Here is a 17,148-nt window from a genome sequence, read left to right on the forward strand (position 1 = left end):
AACTTAAGAGCAAAATGCTGCTGAAAAAAAAAATCAAACCCCACAAAACCCACATTAAAGGAAAAGTCAAAGGCCAGAGTGACATAGATAACATCTGCTGTCATCCAGTGGAGCTGAACCAGGATGTGCACATTTCAAAGCCTTAATCACTGATGTCACTGAAATGTTATTAGGATAAAAATAGTGACATTGAAACTCCTGGTTTTCCACAACATTCACTTCAGTAAGACACTGGCTCTGTGAGACAGCACTGTCTTGGGGCTTATGCAGGTATCTACTTAGCCAGTTGGCTGATCAGGATGAAGGACTGAAATTAGGAGCTCTCAAATAAAACTCTGCATTTTACTTTTGTCCACTGAATTGCAGAAGCAACTTAAAAATCTCATCAAGGCCCAAGGCTGTTTGAAAGCTGGGCTGATGCTGTGTTAGGCATGGCCTCTCTGGCTGGGCAGAAAGAGTTGGGGCAGCTGCAGCAGGGCAGGGAGCTGATGGGATTTTGGGACAGCATCCACCTCAGGAGTGCTGGTCCTATGGACTTGGAGGGTGCAAGCTTGTTCCAGGTGCTCAGCCACCCTGAGAACACCCCAAATCCATGGGACAGGGAGTGACACTTGCAGCCTCTTACAAGCCATCTGGGGTCTTCTCTTCAGAAGAGATGGGGTCAAAGGATGAACTTCCAGGGCCCTGGTCAGAGTGGCTGGTGCAGTCCCAAGCACTACCGGGATAAAGATCATCATGGGATCATCCCAGGACACTGTACAAATGTCAGAAATACAAGTGCTTTGGTGCAGATAGCATTCTTTGGACACTGCCATATTCCTTATCAGGAAGCCTGAGAGCTGCTTTCTTCTCTCACTTCTGTGTTGTGAGTGGGTGTGTGAGACTGCAAAAAGTCCTTTCCATTTGGAATGTTCTTTATCTGCCTTTAAAAAACTTTTTTTCATGTCATGCCCTTCCTTGAAACTTTGTGTTTAATCTTCCCTATAATGTGAAAAAACTCTGATTAGGTTTCTGGTGTGCAAAGTGCATTCTGTGTGTTCCTTAATTGATCAGACTTTACCTGTTATATCCCATTTTTTAAGTTGCCTCTTTAAAATGCCAGAGTTGAAAGGGTTGTGACACAGAGATTCAGAGGCTACCACTAGGCTGATAGACAAAATGAACCTGTCCTGTTTCTCCTGGGGATCAGTGGCACAAACTGGCTTGTGTTCATATGCTAATCACAAACTACTGATTTAATGATTCACCTTGCAGCAGTGAGAGAGTCAGGGTCCCATTTTTTCCCTAGTACAAGGTACAGCCTTTCACACTTGCAGTGGCTAAAGGCACTAGTTCAGATCAATAGCTACAGAAGGGCATTTTAAGTAAACCTGAAAATTAGAAGGACTCAGTTAATAACTATGGCATCTATAGGGAGGTGGTCTCCTGCTTAGGTCAGGAATAGACAGGGAAATATCTTCTTAAATCATCACAGGTAAAACTATGTTTGGACATGGCTTTTTCCTTGGCTTTCTGCCTCATTGATGGAGCTATAATACATCCATGGTGCACCTTTGCTTCACAGTGTTTCTCTCTTCTCCACACCTGGGTTTGTGGATCCCCAAAGGTTTTTTTAACAATAGCAGATTAGGGACTGATCCAAAGACAACAGGAATTACTATTGTTGAAACACAAATGTGTTGTTCTTTAGGGGTTTTATTCGGTTGGTTTGGTTGAGTTTTCTTGTCTGTTTGTTCTGGATGTTTTTTTCCCTGCACACTGTTAGTCACTAGGCACTCTGCAGCCCTGGCTGCCTGGTTTCCTGACAGCTGATGGAGTCAAAACAAAGGGTGATAAGCAATTCCTAAGGCAGCCCTAAATAGATGCTGGACTAAGTTCATCATAGCAGATCTTTCTCATTTTTATAAAACCTGCATATCTGCAGTTGTGCAGAGTCCGGATGAGCAGCCTCTGCCCTCTTCAGATTTTCGCCAGGTAACTTCCCCCAGTTAACTTCCCCCAGCTGCAAAGAAAAGAACCTCAACTCTCCAGGGGCACTGGCTTGAGTCTGGGCTTGCAGGGACCGGCCACCAGATGACACTGTTATCCCTAAGAATGAACTAACACCGGACCAGGTCCCAGAAATTACTCCTCGGAAACGGGGTGAAGGAGCCTCCTGCATGCCGGGTGCCTGAACATCTCTTAGAGTCCAGTGCCTCCTCCCTTGGCCGCTGTTACTGAGGAGGGACTGTCAAAAACCCCTAAATTTGGCGACTTATCAGCCACAGTTCACTGCAGGTAAACTGCAGGCATTGCTATGCTTTATGTGCATTAGTTTTCATTTATTTGCAAATTATCTTCGACCAAAGGATAGCAAATGCATTTTCAACAAGTGATGAGAATTTCAAATTTATCCCCCTATTCCAGTGTATCCATTCAAAGTCAATCCTCCTGATTCAGAAATTAAATTAGATAGGGAGTTTGGTAAAGTAGTGATAAAATGTCACAAGTTTTCCAGCCTGAAGTACTGCCATCGTCATCTGAAAATGTCACTGTAATGAAAAGTTTTTTCTTCTGTCAAATTTTCTGTTTCTTTTTTTGTTCCAGTTTTTCCACAGTGAACAATGTGTATCATCTATTCCCTGGAGCAAAATGACTTTCTCCCCCCAGTAACTTTTGGGCTGGAAGAGCCAAAGAGCCTCAATATTCTCCTTTTGACATAGTCCCTTCTCCACTGGGTTTCATCCTGCCCAGGATCAAATCTCTTTTTGGAACTGCATGGCTAGTCACAGCTTTTTTTTTCTCCTGGATTTCAGGTGGCCCCTGAGACCAAAGCTGTCATGAAGTGGTTGAGATCTATCCCATTTGTGCTCTCTGCTAGCCTCCATGGGGGTGAGCTGGTTGTGACCTATCCTTATGACTATTCAATGCATCCTATGGAAGAAAAAATGTTCTCCCCTACGCCTGATGAGAAGGTAATATTGTTTCTGCAGGGTGAGCATATTGGTTCAATTTGTGGAACTATGGAAATATTTTCTTTAAATAAATAACAAACTTTGACTAATTTAGATCATGTACGTGTGTATATGTATGCGTGTATGTATTAAATATGTAATAAATCAAAATTTTATATACATAATGCAAGTCTATATACATATATATAACATGAGATCACCTCATTTGGGTAGAGCTGATGCTAATAATGCCAAGGTCAAGTCCTCAATCCCCACAGAGGCCTTTCACTTAAGAGCTGGACTTGATCCTTGTGGATTCCTTCCAACTCAGAATATTATGCAACTCTGATTTATACACTTACTTAATGTATTTTAAAATACAGGAATTGCTTACACACTGTCAGCTTGGTCTGGAAAGATTTACCCATCTTCCGTGAGGCCAAACATGGTTTCATAAAACACAGATTAGGAAAACCCTGGCTTTTAATTTTTAAAGGGAGTAGGCTGTGATATTTTTACCAGTGGTTTCCAGAAGAGAAGGAACCAGCAGTGTTATTTTCCCTTGGAATCCATGAGGAGTGGGGGGAAAAAAGGCTCATTGCCATATGGTGGCAGCCTTGTAACATTTATTCCAGGTCAGATGAATGGGAATGGTTTCCCCCCTCTCGTCCCTGGAAAGTTCCTCATTTGGGACTCACTGTAAATCTTCTGTGAAATTTTTTGCCATCTTTCTTATTTCCCTTTGGTTTCCTCAATCTCGTATTCATTGCCGACATGCCCAGCAGGAGAACAGCTAGCTTTTCAGCCTTCTAGTGTGTGCTAAAAATGTCTGTGGCCTCTCAAGAAAAGTAGTTCTTTATATAAACAAAGAGCAGTTCAAAATAGTCAGAAGTTGATCTTTGACTTGAAGCATCCTTTATCTTTGAGCATATCTCTTAGCTGACGTCTTTTGAAGTGACAGTTCTCACTAACACATATTAAATATTTAAAGATTTACGACTGTTAAACATTTTCTGTATCAATCCATTTCTTCTGAGCTGTACAATGCCTACTGACTTATGTGTGTATGAAAATGATTTAGCAGTAAATTTAACCAGGCACTGCACAGTAAAAAGCCTGTGTTAGAAATATCTGGTGGGTGCTAATGCAAGCTGCAGGACCTCTTGCTGAGGACTGGGGAAATCATAAAATTGTGCATTTACATCCCGCTGCCTGAGCTAGGGCTGTCCTATGCATAGGTGGTGAAAGAATATTGCCATGTGTGCTTTATCAAGCACTTCACCCCTGGAATGGAAGTACAGCAGTGCCTCCATCATCTCCACTCGGGGACGTGTATTTTGAGTGAAAGGATGCAGCCACATGGACAAAGGGCTCAATCCCAGTGCAGTGCACAGTTGGACAAACCCTAATGGCACTCCTGGCTTGCAACAGAGTAAGACAAGGAACCTCATATAGGTGGCTGCTGCATAATCAGTGACTGCAAAGTCTGGGAAGTTGGCTACAAACCTGGAAGTTTAGAACATACAAGGGAGGGGTGGGGATGTCCTCAGTGAAGAACCGATTTTTCAAATGACTCAGCACAGGAACCTTAATAGCCCTATCAGTATCACTTCAGATTTTGCACAGAAAGTTATAAAACCTGTACCTGTGAAGTGACCTGCATTTAAGTAATCTGATCTACAGCTGCTGCTGTCAGGGAACCTGCATCCCAAAATACAGCACTTTGGTTTAGCTGCCATACATCGGCCATAACCCTTGCTCTGAAAGCTGACCTGCCACGTTTGCTGTGCAAGGGGAAACTTGCAGCCTAGGGTGAAATGCTAGAGAGTAGATAATAGCCAGATATTAAAAAATCAAATTCTGTGAAATATATTCCAACCAGCAGTTTGAAAATGCATCTCTTTGCTGCCACATCCATCATGGTGCATGTGTGGAAGCACGAGGATCCTCTTTCCTCTGCTCCAAGACACTGCAGATTTCAAGTTTCTTTTTGGCCTGCACCACAGCCTGGGCCAGTACCTGCTGAGAGCAAGGAGTCTCAAAACTAGACCATGTCCTTGCACTCACATTCTTGCATCTGGTTCAGCCCACCTAATTAAAATCTTTCCCATATTTTGGGGTTTGTGGAGATGGATGTTTTAACGCTTTGTGTTACACAAGAAGGTGAATTGATGCCTCTGCTCACTAGAGCAGAAAGGCCCACACCAAGTCAAATTCATTCCCTTTGATGAGTTGAAACACTCCCTTCCCTCCCCCTGAAAAGCACAACCTGTGATGGTCAGTGGTGCAAAAGTGCTGGCCAAGGTAACAGCACTAACCTCACTTTACTGAATGAAACAACACACTGCCAAAGTCACAAGGATTCTGCTGCGGTTTTCCCCTTTTTTTTCCCCACTATATTACACCTAAATATCTACCTAAATATCTAAGTTTCCTTGACATCCATGACTTGTCATACATTGGCTTCTAAGTGATAACAAATGTATTGTTATCCAGGAACTTTTAAATTTTTTTAAGTGTAACTTTTTGTTTTTCTTTTTTAATAGATTTCACTTGCTTTTGGAATTCTCACTTTCTCTTCTCCCTACCACTTGTCTTCTTTCACTTGCACTAGTGGCCAGGCAAAAGCCTTATGCCTCTTGGTGTGAAACAAGAGGAGACTTGGTCACTGGAAATAGGACATCTGCAGATGTCTCTGTAAAAGGTGAGGAACATACTCCTTACTCACATAGGCACCTTCTAAATATTATATCAAATACCTTCCACGGAGGGTTCAGAACTGGAACCCAGATTCCTGTAGGAATTAAAGATATTGAGCCTGGCACTAAACTATTGGCAGTTAAAGTTCCTCTTAACATATTTAATTAACATCTGTTTCTTTCAGCAGACCTTTGAAGGACACTTAATTTTCTGGTCTGGACAATAATTAGATACATAGAAACTTAAGGGAGCTGCAAAAGAATTTTATATTAAGTCTGGATTTTTAGTGTCTGGTCATCAGAAGTATTTAGTAAAGTGTCTTTACACTTACATTAAACTCTCTTTCCATCTTTCCTTGGTCATCTACCTGATTCCATAATCGGCTCAGCCATGTGATTATTAGAAACAATCAGAAATATTAACTGGTGTTGTGTGCTTGATCATATTAGTCTCTATCCTTGATGACAACATCTAGGATAAAGTTTTAGGATCACTTCTAAAACTAGGATTTTAGCCACCCAACTTCTTGCACATGTTTTCTTAAGCAATATGGAATGAAATTCATGATCATGAATAGTAGGATCAAGTAGCATCTGATAACTGCTGTCATTTAAATGTTGAAATCTGAAAGTATAGCCTTTGCAGATGAAGTTCAAACAAACAAAAAGGAGAGGCAGGATTTTTGTACGAAGTTGAAATAACCATTGGAGAAGAACAGGAACATGATTCAAATAAATGGTTTCTTCAGACAACTGCTCTTTCTTCTGTCTTCACTACGTGTTCTGCCACTGTTCCTTTCTGCATGGTGACTGCTCTGCTCTTCATCAGTATCAACACTCTTTGGAAATCAGGGGTGACATCCTACATCACCACATCCTATCCTTCACTTTTTAGGAATGGTTTCTGCCCCACAAAGAAGCAACTGTCTCTGAGATCAAACTGGCAGGTTTTCCTGTGTGAGTGATGAGTAAAAAGCAAATTGACACTGTCTGTTTTAAACAGCAGCATTCAATGTGAATATTTAGTTGGGCTGAAAGTAATACAGGTATTTTTTAAGCGGTAAAAATATCAAAAGCTAAAGCAAAACCTAAAGGACGCCTAAATTTCAACTTTAAAACCTGGGCTCCTGCCCCAGGTGGTAGATTGAAGCCATGTATCAAAAAATCCACTGGTATTTAATATGTTGTCTCTGGCTAAATATATTGGATTGCAGAGAAGGACCCTAGAGGAGAAGACAAATGAAAACTTCCTTGCAGAGCAGTTTATCACCTCCCTCAGTCTCAAGGACACAGGGTGTCTTATAATCTGGGCTCACAACAGCAATAGTTAATAGCAGCAATGGCAAGGTTTTCAGTTTGTAAAAGCAAATGTATTTCAATCCTGTTTGTTGCAGGTGTTCAAAATGCTGGCTAAAGCCTACGCAGATGCACACCCCGTCATCTCGGACCGCTCCGAACTGCGCTGTGGTGGGAACTTTGTAAAACGTGGAGGTATTATAAATGGCGCTGAGTGGTACAGCTTCACTGGAGGTAAAACCACTTTACCATCATATCAAGTGAGGTAAAACCTCTACGTGACCTTTATAAGACACCAGGGTTTGAACAAAATAATTTTATTAATTTCAGTTTGCTTAAGGTCCTACCCCTGCAAAACATAATTTGTAGGGGATTTAAGTAGTAAAATGTAACGTGTATGCTGGAAACATGTATATGCAGATAACATGGGATGAATTCAACCCCAATGTGACCTGAGAAAAGTTAACAAGTTATGCAAGGATCAAATTTTTTATAGCATATATAGCATATAATATCATTTTCATTTTCAAATCTGACATGTAGAAACAAAGGTTTAATGCTATGCTCTCAATCCTTAGGAGCATGAGTCTGAATCCATCTTGTAGACTGTGCAAGTGCTGCTTTTTCATCTGTTTAAATTAATTCTTTTTTCAGGAAAAACTACAACAGAGACAAACATCCAATTCATTTGTTCTTCCATTACTAATTTGATTTCCCCAGTAATAGTACTTTGTTTTCTTTAGGATTCCTTCAATGCTGGCATGGATAAAATATCAGTGTTCATAAATTTTCAGCAGTGCTTCAGTTCTGTTTTCCAATAGGACTCAGCTGGATCCCCAAATAATTATGCTGAAACTAGACATTTGGAATGCTTTGGGGCATGCATGAGAATTAGGTTTAGCTATCATTGGCTTACATTCTTCCCAAAATTATATCCAATGTCTTTTGTACAGAAACAGTTTTGAACACAATAATGGCAAAAGGACATTTCTGTTCTGGTGACCCTTGGTAATCACTTCTGATACAGCCAATAATACAATTACTGTGATTAACCAATCTTTATTGCTCTGTTGCTACTTCTTGGCCAGGTGAATAATAATGTAAAATTATGCTTTTTTGCCTGAAAGAAGTGTCATTGTCATTAGTTAATTTATAGTTGAAACAAGTGGTAGAATTCTGAATTTGTTGAATACTTTTTATATATCAGCAAGCACTCTACAGTATAATAACCCACACCCACAGGGATGGGATTCAGCTGACTGCAGCAGCAAAGCTCCAGTTAAAGGCTACATGGCCTGTTTATGAGCTCTCCTTTTTTCTTTTTAAACCTATAGGTATGGCAGATTTTAATTACCTTCACACAAATTGCTTTGAAGTTACCGTGGAGGTAGGATGTGAAAAGTTTCCTTTGGAGGAAGAACTGTTTACAATCTGGCATGAAAACAAGGGTGCCCTGCTGAATTACATGGAAATGGTACTGCTCTCTTTTTACAGACCTTTGTGCTTACAGTTTTCCTTTTTCATTCTTTTCCAAAATTCATTTCTTTGCTGTTTTCCTGGTTAGCTGTCAAGATAATGCTAAATCAATCACCACACTCCACCGGGGACCCCAGTGCCTCAGTTTGTCTAGCAGGACACACAGGTAGTATTTTCCCTATGCTGGAGAAGGGATTGAGACTGAGGACTGCAAAGGCCTTGAAAATAGTGAGAAAGGGAATTATCTATGAATACTTTGGGCAGTATTATTCATCAGCTGTCCAAAATTTAACACTAGAGAAAACCCTAGTATTCAGAAAAATATGAATCAACATTCCTCTTGAAGACTAAAACAAAAAACTCTGTTCTCCAGAGAGCTTCCTGAAATTTTCCTTTCCATAGTCCATGTTTGTGTCCCAAGCCCTACTGTCCCACAGCAAGAGATTTAGATTCAGCTAAAATCTTGATAGAAATGGCATTTACACACTTTTCATCTTGATTTCTTTATGAAAGTAGTTATTAAATATCTGAAGCCAAATCTTCTAAAGGAAGAACTGTATGTCTCTGAGCATTAAAACATGCCACTTAAATGTCATTTTTAATAATAAGTTTAAGTTCAGCAAAAACAAATACCTCACTGACAATAAGTAAGTGAAACAGAAACAGAAGTTGCTCATCTTTCTCTCAGCCATTAGTAGATTAGTTTTCTGTCATGCCTTATTTTGATAGAGTACGCAGTACTTTAAAATTGTTAGGAGTGTTTTTATGGCCTTTCTAAGCAACCTCTTGCTACTTGTGGTAAGTATTATCTATCAATAAAGTCTACAGTACAGGCCACCAAACTCATTTCGTTTTACAGCTGTCTGATGAAAATGAGTTTTAGTGAATCCAAATGGAGCTGGGTTAAATCCATATATATTACAATTGAAGTCTTCAAGATGTAAAGATTTTACAGTGTGAGACACTTTAGAAGTCTGTGCTGGAAAAGCTTTTTGAGTAAATGCAGGACAGTAAGCAAAACAACTTTGCAGATAAGGATGACTGAATTACCCCCGATAAGGATTAAGTCTGCCACAACCAATTCAAACTTTTCTTATTCTGATATATACCAGGCTGTTTGGTGTGTGTACAAATCTACTTGGCTTAACGCACAGAAGTAAAATTCATTCTCCTAAATGCTGATCTCTTCTCCCCATCAGAAATAAAATCAGAACACTCTGCCAAACTCATGTGGCACTGACTTGAGGAAAAATGAAAAATAGTACATTTACTAAAGCAAACCAAAGGAACATTGTTAAAGAAATTTCACTTTTGTCATTTTTATCCCATCATGTTGTAATTGCAAAATTATTATTGAAGTTGGATGAGGTCATACTACTTTGAGTATGTCTACACTGTAAATTAAATTTGAGTCTGAGATGACTCTTCTGACCAGATTTACTTTCTATCCATATGATAAATCCTCAAGTTCATGCTGAAAAGAAAATTGCAGTGCTTCATTATAAGGGATAGTTTTCAAATCCTTATATTGAGTTGTTCCTAAACCTTCCAGTGAATAGCTTCACTCAGTATGGAATGGCTGCTTAACGAGAGCAGTGACAACACAGCCTCACCTTAAATTAAAAAGTGCTTTCACTAGACTAGACTTTTTTATCAAGCTTTGTATTATCAATTACTGTATAGTTGGATATTTTAATGGTTATTTTTAAACATCTTTATATTCCAACAGAAAAGCAAATATGTTGTTTTGATGCTTTGTGGTTTTTATCCATTCTTCTTTTGTGACAAGGCTACTGGGGAAGGGAAATTGAGAGGAAGAGAAAAGAAGAAGTGGGGAAGTGAAGTAAAGAACAACTCAAGTTGGTTATAGCTGTTCAGAGGAAAAATAAAAATGGAATTATTTTTCACTTAAAGAAGTCATAGAGATTTTCCAATATAAAATATTTTAATTTTGGAACACTTTAAAAAGAGAACCTTAAGAGGCTTAATGTTTAAATACTTGGAATTGTTTTTTCTGTTTAATTTTATTTTATTTGACTTCCAATATAGCTGCTCGTGCACCTCCTTATATGACATAATTCACATTGCTTTTCAGTTTGTCACCAAGCACATTTCTCAGCAGCTCAAGCAGCTCAGTTCTGTGCTTGTAGAGAAGGGAAAATGGCTGTCATACACACTGCTGTCATTCTGACAGGCAGTGAAGTGTAGGCAGTAGAGTGATGATAAGTCACAAGTACCTGAGCTGATGCCTTCTCGCTGTGTACAGAGCATCGGATTGGTTTTGAAAGACTTAACTTTTCATTTCTTTGTGGTTCTGTGTCTAGGGCAGACATTCAGAAACAGTCCTTAAATCTGTGGTCAGATCATGAGGTGCCAGTGATTTGTACAGAGAAGGGTATCTCAGTGCAGAGCCACATGCCTAGACCAAAAAAGCTCTGGTTCCATTATCCCTTTCCCTCAGCCCCCTTGGAACTCCCTAAACAGGGAATATGATCTGAGGGGGCATTAGCACCTGAGAGCCTCTATAATGGGTTGAACTTTTTGAAAGTTGTTTCTTCTCTACAAAGGTTTCCTTGTGATGAGGAGGTGGTACTGTAGTAAGTGACTCCCATCTAACTTTTCTTTGCTCTGCCAGGTTCATCGGGGGATAAAAGGAATTGTGTCCGATAAGTTTGGCAACCCAATAAAAAATGCTCGTATTTCAGTCAGGGGCATTCAACATGATATCACCACAGGTAATATTTTTAGTTTAAGATTCTTCCTTGGGCAGAGTGAAAGTCCTGTGAGCTGAACCTGCAAAAGTATTGTCATGTTTGATAGAAATGGCACCTTAATGGAGAACTGAAGGCTCAGGTGGGGGTTTTCTTCTAGAAAAACAAGAGAGAAGACATGCCAAGATGGCTGCTCAGTCTGTCATGGCTGGGATGACAGAGGTCTTGATGTGAAAAATTCCACCTGGAACAGTCTTCTGTCCACCAAAGCCAATGTTTGGGGGAATATGGCAACAGCTCTGCTCAGGAGCTGTAACTCAGCATGTGGAGGAGTGGAGCCCTGATGGAATAAGTTAGTTGAAATATTGTGAACATGAGTTGTAGATAGTACCGTCAGATCCTCTCTGATTTTCACATCTAGAATAATTGCAGTAATTGAAGGGTCTGCAATCTTCCTTGTTTATTTGGAAACACATAAATATGTGCAATTTTTGGACAATAATTACTAGAGCATTGAATTATGTCCACTTTATACCTGTCACCAACTGATAAACATGTATTGAGGTGTATGCAACTATTACTTTTCACAGTCATAAAGTTCTGAGCTCTTAGGCTGTCACTTAAATTAATGCTTTCTTTTTATTATTGATTTCAGTGAGAACCGGGTAGGCCACAGAAGCGCAAAATAGAAGACATGAATGGTTACATTTTGCTCTAATGATTGTTGTTGAATCAATTTGGAAAGCCAGAATGGCTTATAATGTAGTGGATGTTTTCCAGCTTTCAAAAAAACTAGCAGTAGAGGGGATACAATAGTGGAGATGATGCAGATTTTTGAGGCTGGTGGGAGACTCTGGCATGAATTATGGTCTTTTTCAAACTTCTTCCCAGACAATGGCTTCCCATTGGCAGTGGACCTTTAAAGGATTAAGAATTAAATAAAAATATGTTTACACTGTAGGAGACTATTTGTTCTGAGTTAGGTGGAGTTAAAAATGTCATATGGTTAAAAAGTTTTTTGATTTTAGTGTTAAAAAGAACTAAGAAATTCCACAAAAAAATAGTATTAATGCGACACTAACTGGGCTAAGAGACTTGCCATTCAAAATAAAGGAAATATAAAATGAGGAATAAATTTTTCTGTTTTAAAGCTCCCTAATTTTGCCTGCAAGGTCTAACCTTCAGCTGGAGGAAATTTACACTCATTTTACACTAATGGCAATTTATACCAGCTGCAGCTCCAACTCCATAGTCTTACATGCTAGAATGTCTGCAAAGTAATTGAAAGTAATTTAATAAAAAGAGGGATTTCTTAGCTCCTTAGACGTGCTAAATATATAAATATATTGCAGCCTGGATTCTGATTTCACTTTCTTAAGTTTCACATAGTTTTAAATTAATTTCTTTGGGAGTTATTCCTTGTACCTTTGGGAAAAGCAGCATAAAGGAAAGCTTCTCTTCCCTGTGATGCAGGAACAGCAGTTACTGACATTTCGTATGCGAATTTTTCTCCATTAGCTCCCAAGGGCCACGTTTTCACAGGTGACGTCTCTTTTTGTCATCTAGAGTTTGCATTCAAACATTTTTCAAAATCTGAGATCCTTCCGTGGCCCACCCTGTAGCTGCTTGTGCCAGGGGTGGGTGTCCATGGGTGTGTGTGTACCTACCGAGTCTGTGAGGCTAAAAACTGAGCTCAGTTTTGTCGTGCCTGTCCCTTTCCTAAGCTGCTGATGGCGACTACTGGCGACTCCTGCCTCCAGGGACGTACATCATCAGCGCCCAGGCGCCGGGGTACAGCCGGGTGATGAAGAGGGTCACCATCCCTGCCAGGATGAAACAGGCCGGGCGAGTGGATTTCGTGTTGCGGCCTGTCGAGGCCTGGCCCAACAAGCTCCTCCGCCGCTCCATGGAGGACGCGTACGACCCTTACGACCCCCTGGAACTTTTTGACCCTCACGCCCAGCACGGGCAGCCCGAGGCTCGAGGTGGGTCCGCATCAGGCAGGGAGAAGCCCTGGTGGTGGTCATACTTCAGCTCTCTAGACCTGCACAAACCTCTGTGGCTGCTCAAGCAGCGCTGAGGGACATCGCCATGCTCTGCTCTGCTCAGCTCACTCCCGTGCCCTTCCGCTCCATTCCAGACACCCTCACAGCTGTTGGCAATATTTAAATGTTTCATTTGAAAATATAATGTTAATTCAAGCACGCTTACTTCTTTTGTTTTGTCTTCACACACAACTGAGTATATTCAAGTGGGTTTTTAAGTATTAAGTATTAAGTATTAAAAACATCCCTTCAAAGGCCAGATTTTATGCAGTTTTTTTTCTTGGTAATGCTCTGTACTTCTGCCCATGTAGTTAATCATCACATTCATTATTTATTAGGTTCTAAGTACCTGCAGGAAAATATTCCTGATCCTTTAATGCATTTTTGTACACGTTTTAATACATTAATGATTACATACTAAAAACAACTTTCAGAAACACTCAGAAAACTCTTTTATTTTCCCTTTTTACATTAACATATTAAGTTCATTACCTCTTCTAATAACAGCTCAAAATGTAGGTGTTTTTTTAAAAAAATTAAATATTTTTATAAATTTAAAAATAGGCTTTTAATGTATTTTAGCAAAATACTGAAAAATGCCTTTACTGCTAGAAATACACACATCCTATAAATGTGTGTGTAGACATAGAAAAATACATGAGATAATTCACGAGGAATTTAGGCTAAAGTGTGAGATATTACATTAAAATTGTTAACATCATGTACTGTTCTGAGCCTGTGTACTCTTTAATGAAACTTGTAGGCATCAAAGAAATCACAAACTTCTTTTCAAGATAGCTGGGTAAAGCTCAGTTAATACTGGTCTTGCAAGATGCTGTCCTCTCTCAGATATCAGATGCAGTGTATTTTTAAGGGGATATATATAAAAAAAGTCCTTGATTTTGATGAAACACATGGGCCCACACTTTCTTTTGGCTTGAACTGTTAATGAACTCTCTATATAGGCTGTATTTTCCCCTCTAAATGCCACAGTGTGTGAATAGTGGGATTGTTGGAGCTGATATACTTTCTGCAGGAGCTGCTGGATTAGCTGTGTGGATTGCCCTATGATTTCTAAAACCTTTTTTGCTCATCTTCAGTAAAGCAGCCTCCATTGTGTGAACCCCTTTGTCCACATGCACGTATCTCATTCTGTAGTTTCCTAAGACCCAAGAGATGAATGATCTTAATCTGCAGCCAGAGGCTGCACATGGCTAAGTACCTTATTCCCAGTCGTAATCTGATTGAAGTTAGGAGTCTGTTATTCATGTGCTTGGATGTCTGCAGGACTGGAGACTAAGTAAAAATGAAAGAAAATTATTTCAGAGCATTAACAAAAAGTAATAATATGGGAGTGAATGTACTGCATGCACACGGATAAGTGTTCCTTGCCCAGGCTTGCCAAGTTAAAGGAACTCTGAATCCTAAATATGCCAAAGAAAATTGAGCAGGAGATACACCTCCAGACTTTATTTCCAGTAATAGGTATTACTACTGTTTTCTGTGGTCATTTTTTTCAAAGCCAGCTTCCTGTGAAAACAGTGGTGAAGCTAACAAAATCAGAACAAAATGCCAAATTGATGACTATTAGCTGCACTTTTTAAGTACATAATGTGTTGCATACTTAAATGTTTTCTCTAAGTATTTCCTAGATTCTCCTAGGGTTATTTAGAATTTTTTTCAAGTAATCTCAGTAAACCCAAGCCTGCTGAAATACAAAACAGAATGACTGTGCAGAAAATCCACTTCTTTCTGGCAGTCCTGAGTTGAAATAGCAGATTAGAGTCAAGATTTGGGAAATATGATTTACTGAGTAAAGATTTCTTATGTTTGAGACAGTTCAAAAAAAGTAGTTTGCTGTACAACTATACCATTTATGTGAAAATGGTATGAGAGAGCAAGAATAGCCTCCCTCCCTACCTCAGTTACAAAAAGAGGTGTCCAGCAGAGAAAAAGTTAAGATCAGAACCTTCTCCAGGTTCACACTCAATAGCCTGTATAGAAGGGATGTATTAAACTTCATTATAGTAACTGCGAAGCTCTTGGGAAAAGGTGTTCTTCAGTATTCTGGAACTATTTAATCTTTTTCATAAGAGGAATTCTTCAATTTTCAGTTAGCTTGGAGGCAGAAAACACTGGCAGAATGACTACAGTGGCTCCCAAAAATCCGTTTGACTTTAGATGAGATTTAGGAGATATTTATTGGCTCTTCCAGAAAAAAAAGGAAAGAAGCAAAGAAGGAAAGAAAGAGAAAGAGAAATAAAGAAGGAAAGAAAGAAAGAAAGAAAGAAAGAAAGAAAGAAAGAAAGAAAAAAGAAAGAAAGAAAGAAAGAAAGAAAGAAAGAAAGAAAGAAAGAAAGAAAGAAAAAAAGAAAGAAAGAAAGAAAAGGAAAGAAGGAAGGAAAGAAAGAAAAGGAAAGAAAGAATTGGTCAAAGCCAGCCAAATAACAATGCAACCAAAATTAATATCACCATCCCATTTTTATTTGAGATTATTATAGACTTAGTTCTATACATATATATGTGAGAGAAAGCATCAGCTTGGATGTGTATCCTGAACTGAATTACATAAATCTTCTCCAAAATTTATTTAAATCAAGCAATGTGTGCTTAATATCAGACAGTTTTGTTTAAAAAAAAAAAGAGACATAACCCAAAATAACCCACCCCACAACTATAATATGGTTCAAAGGATTTTGAAGTGGTGGTGAAATTTAAGCAGCTGTAGGCAGCTCTGTAACTAATATATGAAATGAACACAGTGATCAGCTCTCTCATGCACCTCTCTGGAAGATGTGAATATACAGTTTAATGGAACATAAAGTTAGGAGCATATTAAATACTTTTTAAATAGAAAGAGGGATTAAAATGCTTCTATGAAACATGGCCTCCTACAAGTGAAGTGCAAGTAACATAGGAAAGAAGTGGGAAATATCCAAAGTTCTCTGGCAGTCTCCATCATGCTTAAACCCTGCCTTAGAGACTGGACTTGGCCTTTTTCCAGTGCTACTTTGGATCATGACAGGTCTAGCAGCCAGACGGTGCTGTCAGGAATTATAGTGTGTGTTCATCAGACTCCCTCTCCTTTTAAGTCAGAGTCTACATAATTTTTTTCAATTACCTTCCAACCACATATTGAACAGTATTGATGTATGTTTTTGCAACATCCTCCTTAATAATTAATTTCCCAGTCTCCATATTTATTTCAGAGGGATCTTCTCCACCATGGAGACAAACTTTTCTGCACAATCACACTTATAAATGTTTTGACCTGCCAGCTTTCCAGACCTCATTGCTCTGCCAGCAATTAATCTTCCCAACAAGTCAAAGCATGCAAATCTAGCTAACAGCATTAAAAGCATGAAGAGCAAAGAGAAAGCTCTGCTTATGTCATATGTGCAATTTCTCTTTCATTCACATGCCCAAAAAAGCCAAGAACACATTAAAAAAAGAGGATCAGCAGTTAAATTACAATCTGCATGCATGAATTATACAAAAGAAGATTTGGGTCTGTTCGTTCCATTCATAAAAACATTTTAGATCAAAAATAGCAATAATAAAGGCATAAAATTTTGCAGCTGTTTACATCTTCGAATCCTGTAACAAAATTTTCTTCTAGTCTCAGGCCACTCACATATAGGAAGGAACATTTTTATTTTCCTAAAGACAGAAAAGAAGAGAAAGGTGTCCTAAGCTAACTGCTGAGAACAGAACTTTAAGTGTCAAAATCACTGAGTAATAGAAGCCCTTCCTGCTATCGTTTTTCACAGTGTTTATGCAGGTTTTCTCCCTTTCATGCCTCGGTTTAGCAGCTAAAGGGAAGCACTCCAAAACAGTATTGCAGGCTGTTCTGGAGTACTGTGAACGAGCTGTCAATCAGAGTTTGCCAAGCCTGTGCCATTTCTTTGTGTCCGTCACTCTAGTGTTGCTCTGCAATTCAAAAACATGCCGGAGATGTCTTTAGTGGTTACAAAAGCAGCCATCAAAG

The 17,148-nt window shown here is 39.2% G+C and overlaps 1 protein-coding gene across 1 annotated transcript in view; it reads left to right on the forward strand.

Moving 5' to 3' along the window:
* The window catches only part of CPZ (carboxypeptidase Z), a 34,808-nt gene extending 20,927 nt beyond the window's left edge, over positions 1 to 13,881 (forward strand). Inside the window, exons 7-11 of the mRNA XM_008645065.2 lie at positions 2,796 to 2,954; positions 7,027 to 7,162; positions 8,263 to 8,402; positions 11,040 to 11,139; positions 12,840 to 13,881. Coding sequence (XP_008643287.1) covers positions 2,796 to 2,954; positions 7,027 to 7,162; positions 8,263 to 8,402; positions 11,040 to 11,139; positions 12,840 to 13,195 — 891 coding nt within the window. The 3' untranslated portion in view covers positions 13,196 to 13,881. The remainder of the gene's footprint in view (positions 1 to 2,795; positions 2,955 to 7,026; positions 7,163 to 8,262; positions 8,403 to 11,039; positions 11,140 to 12,839) is intronic.
* The last annotated feature ends 3,267 nt before the right edge of the window (positions 13,882 to 17,148 follow it).

The sequence above is a fragment of the Corvus brachyrhynchos genome, unplaced genomic scaffold, assembly GCF_000691975.1.
Source record: "Corvus brachyrhynchos isolate BGI_N302 unplaced genomic scaffold, ASM69197v1 scaffold80, whole genome shotgun sequence".
Taxonomy (NCBI): Eukaryota; Metazoa; Chordata; class Aves; order Passeriformes; family Corvidae; genus Corvus; species Corvus brachyrhynchos.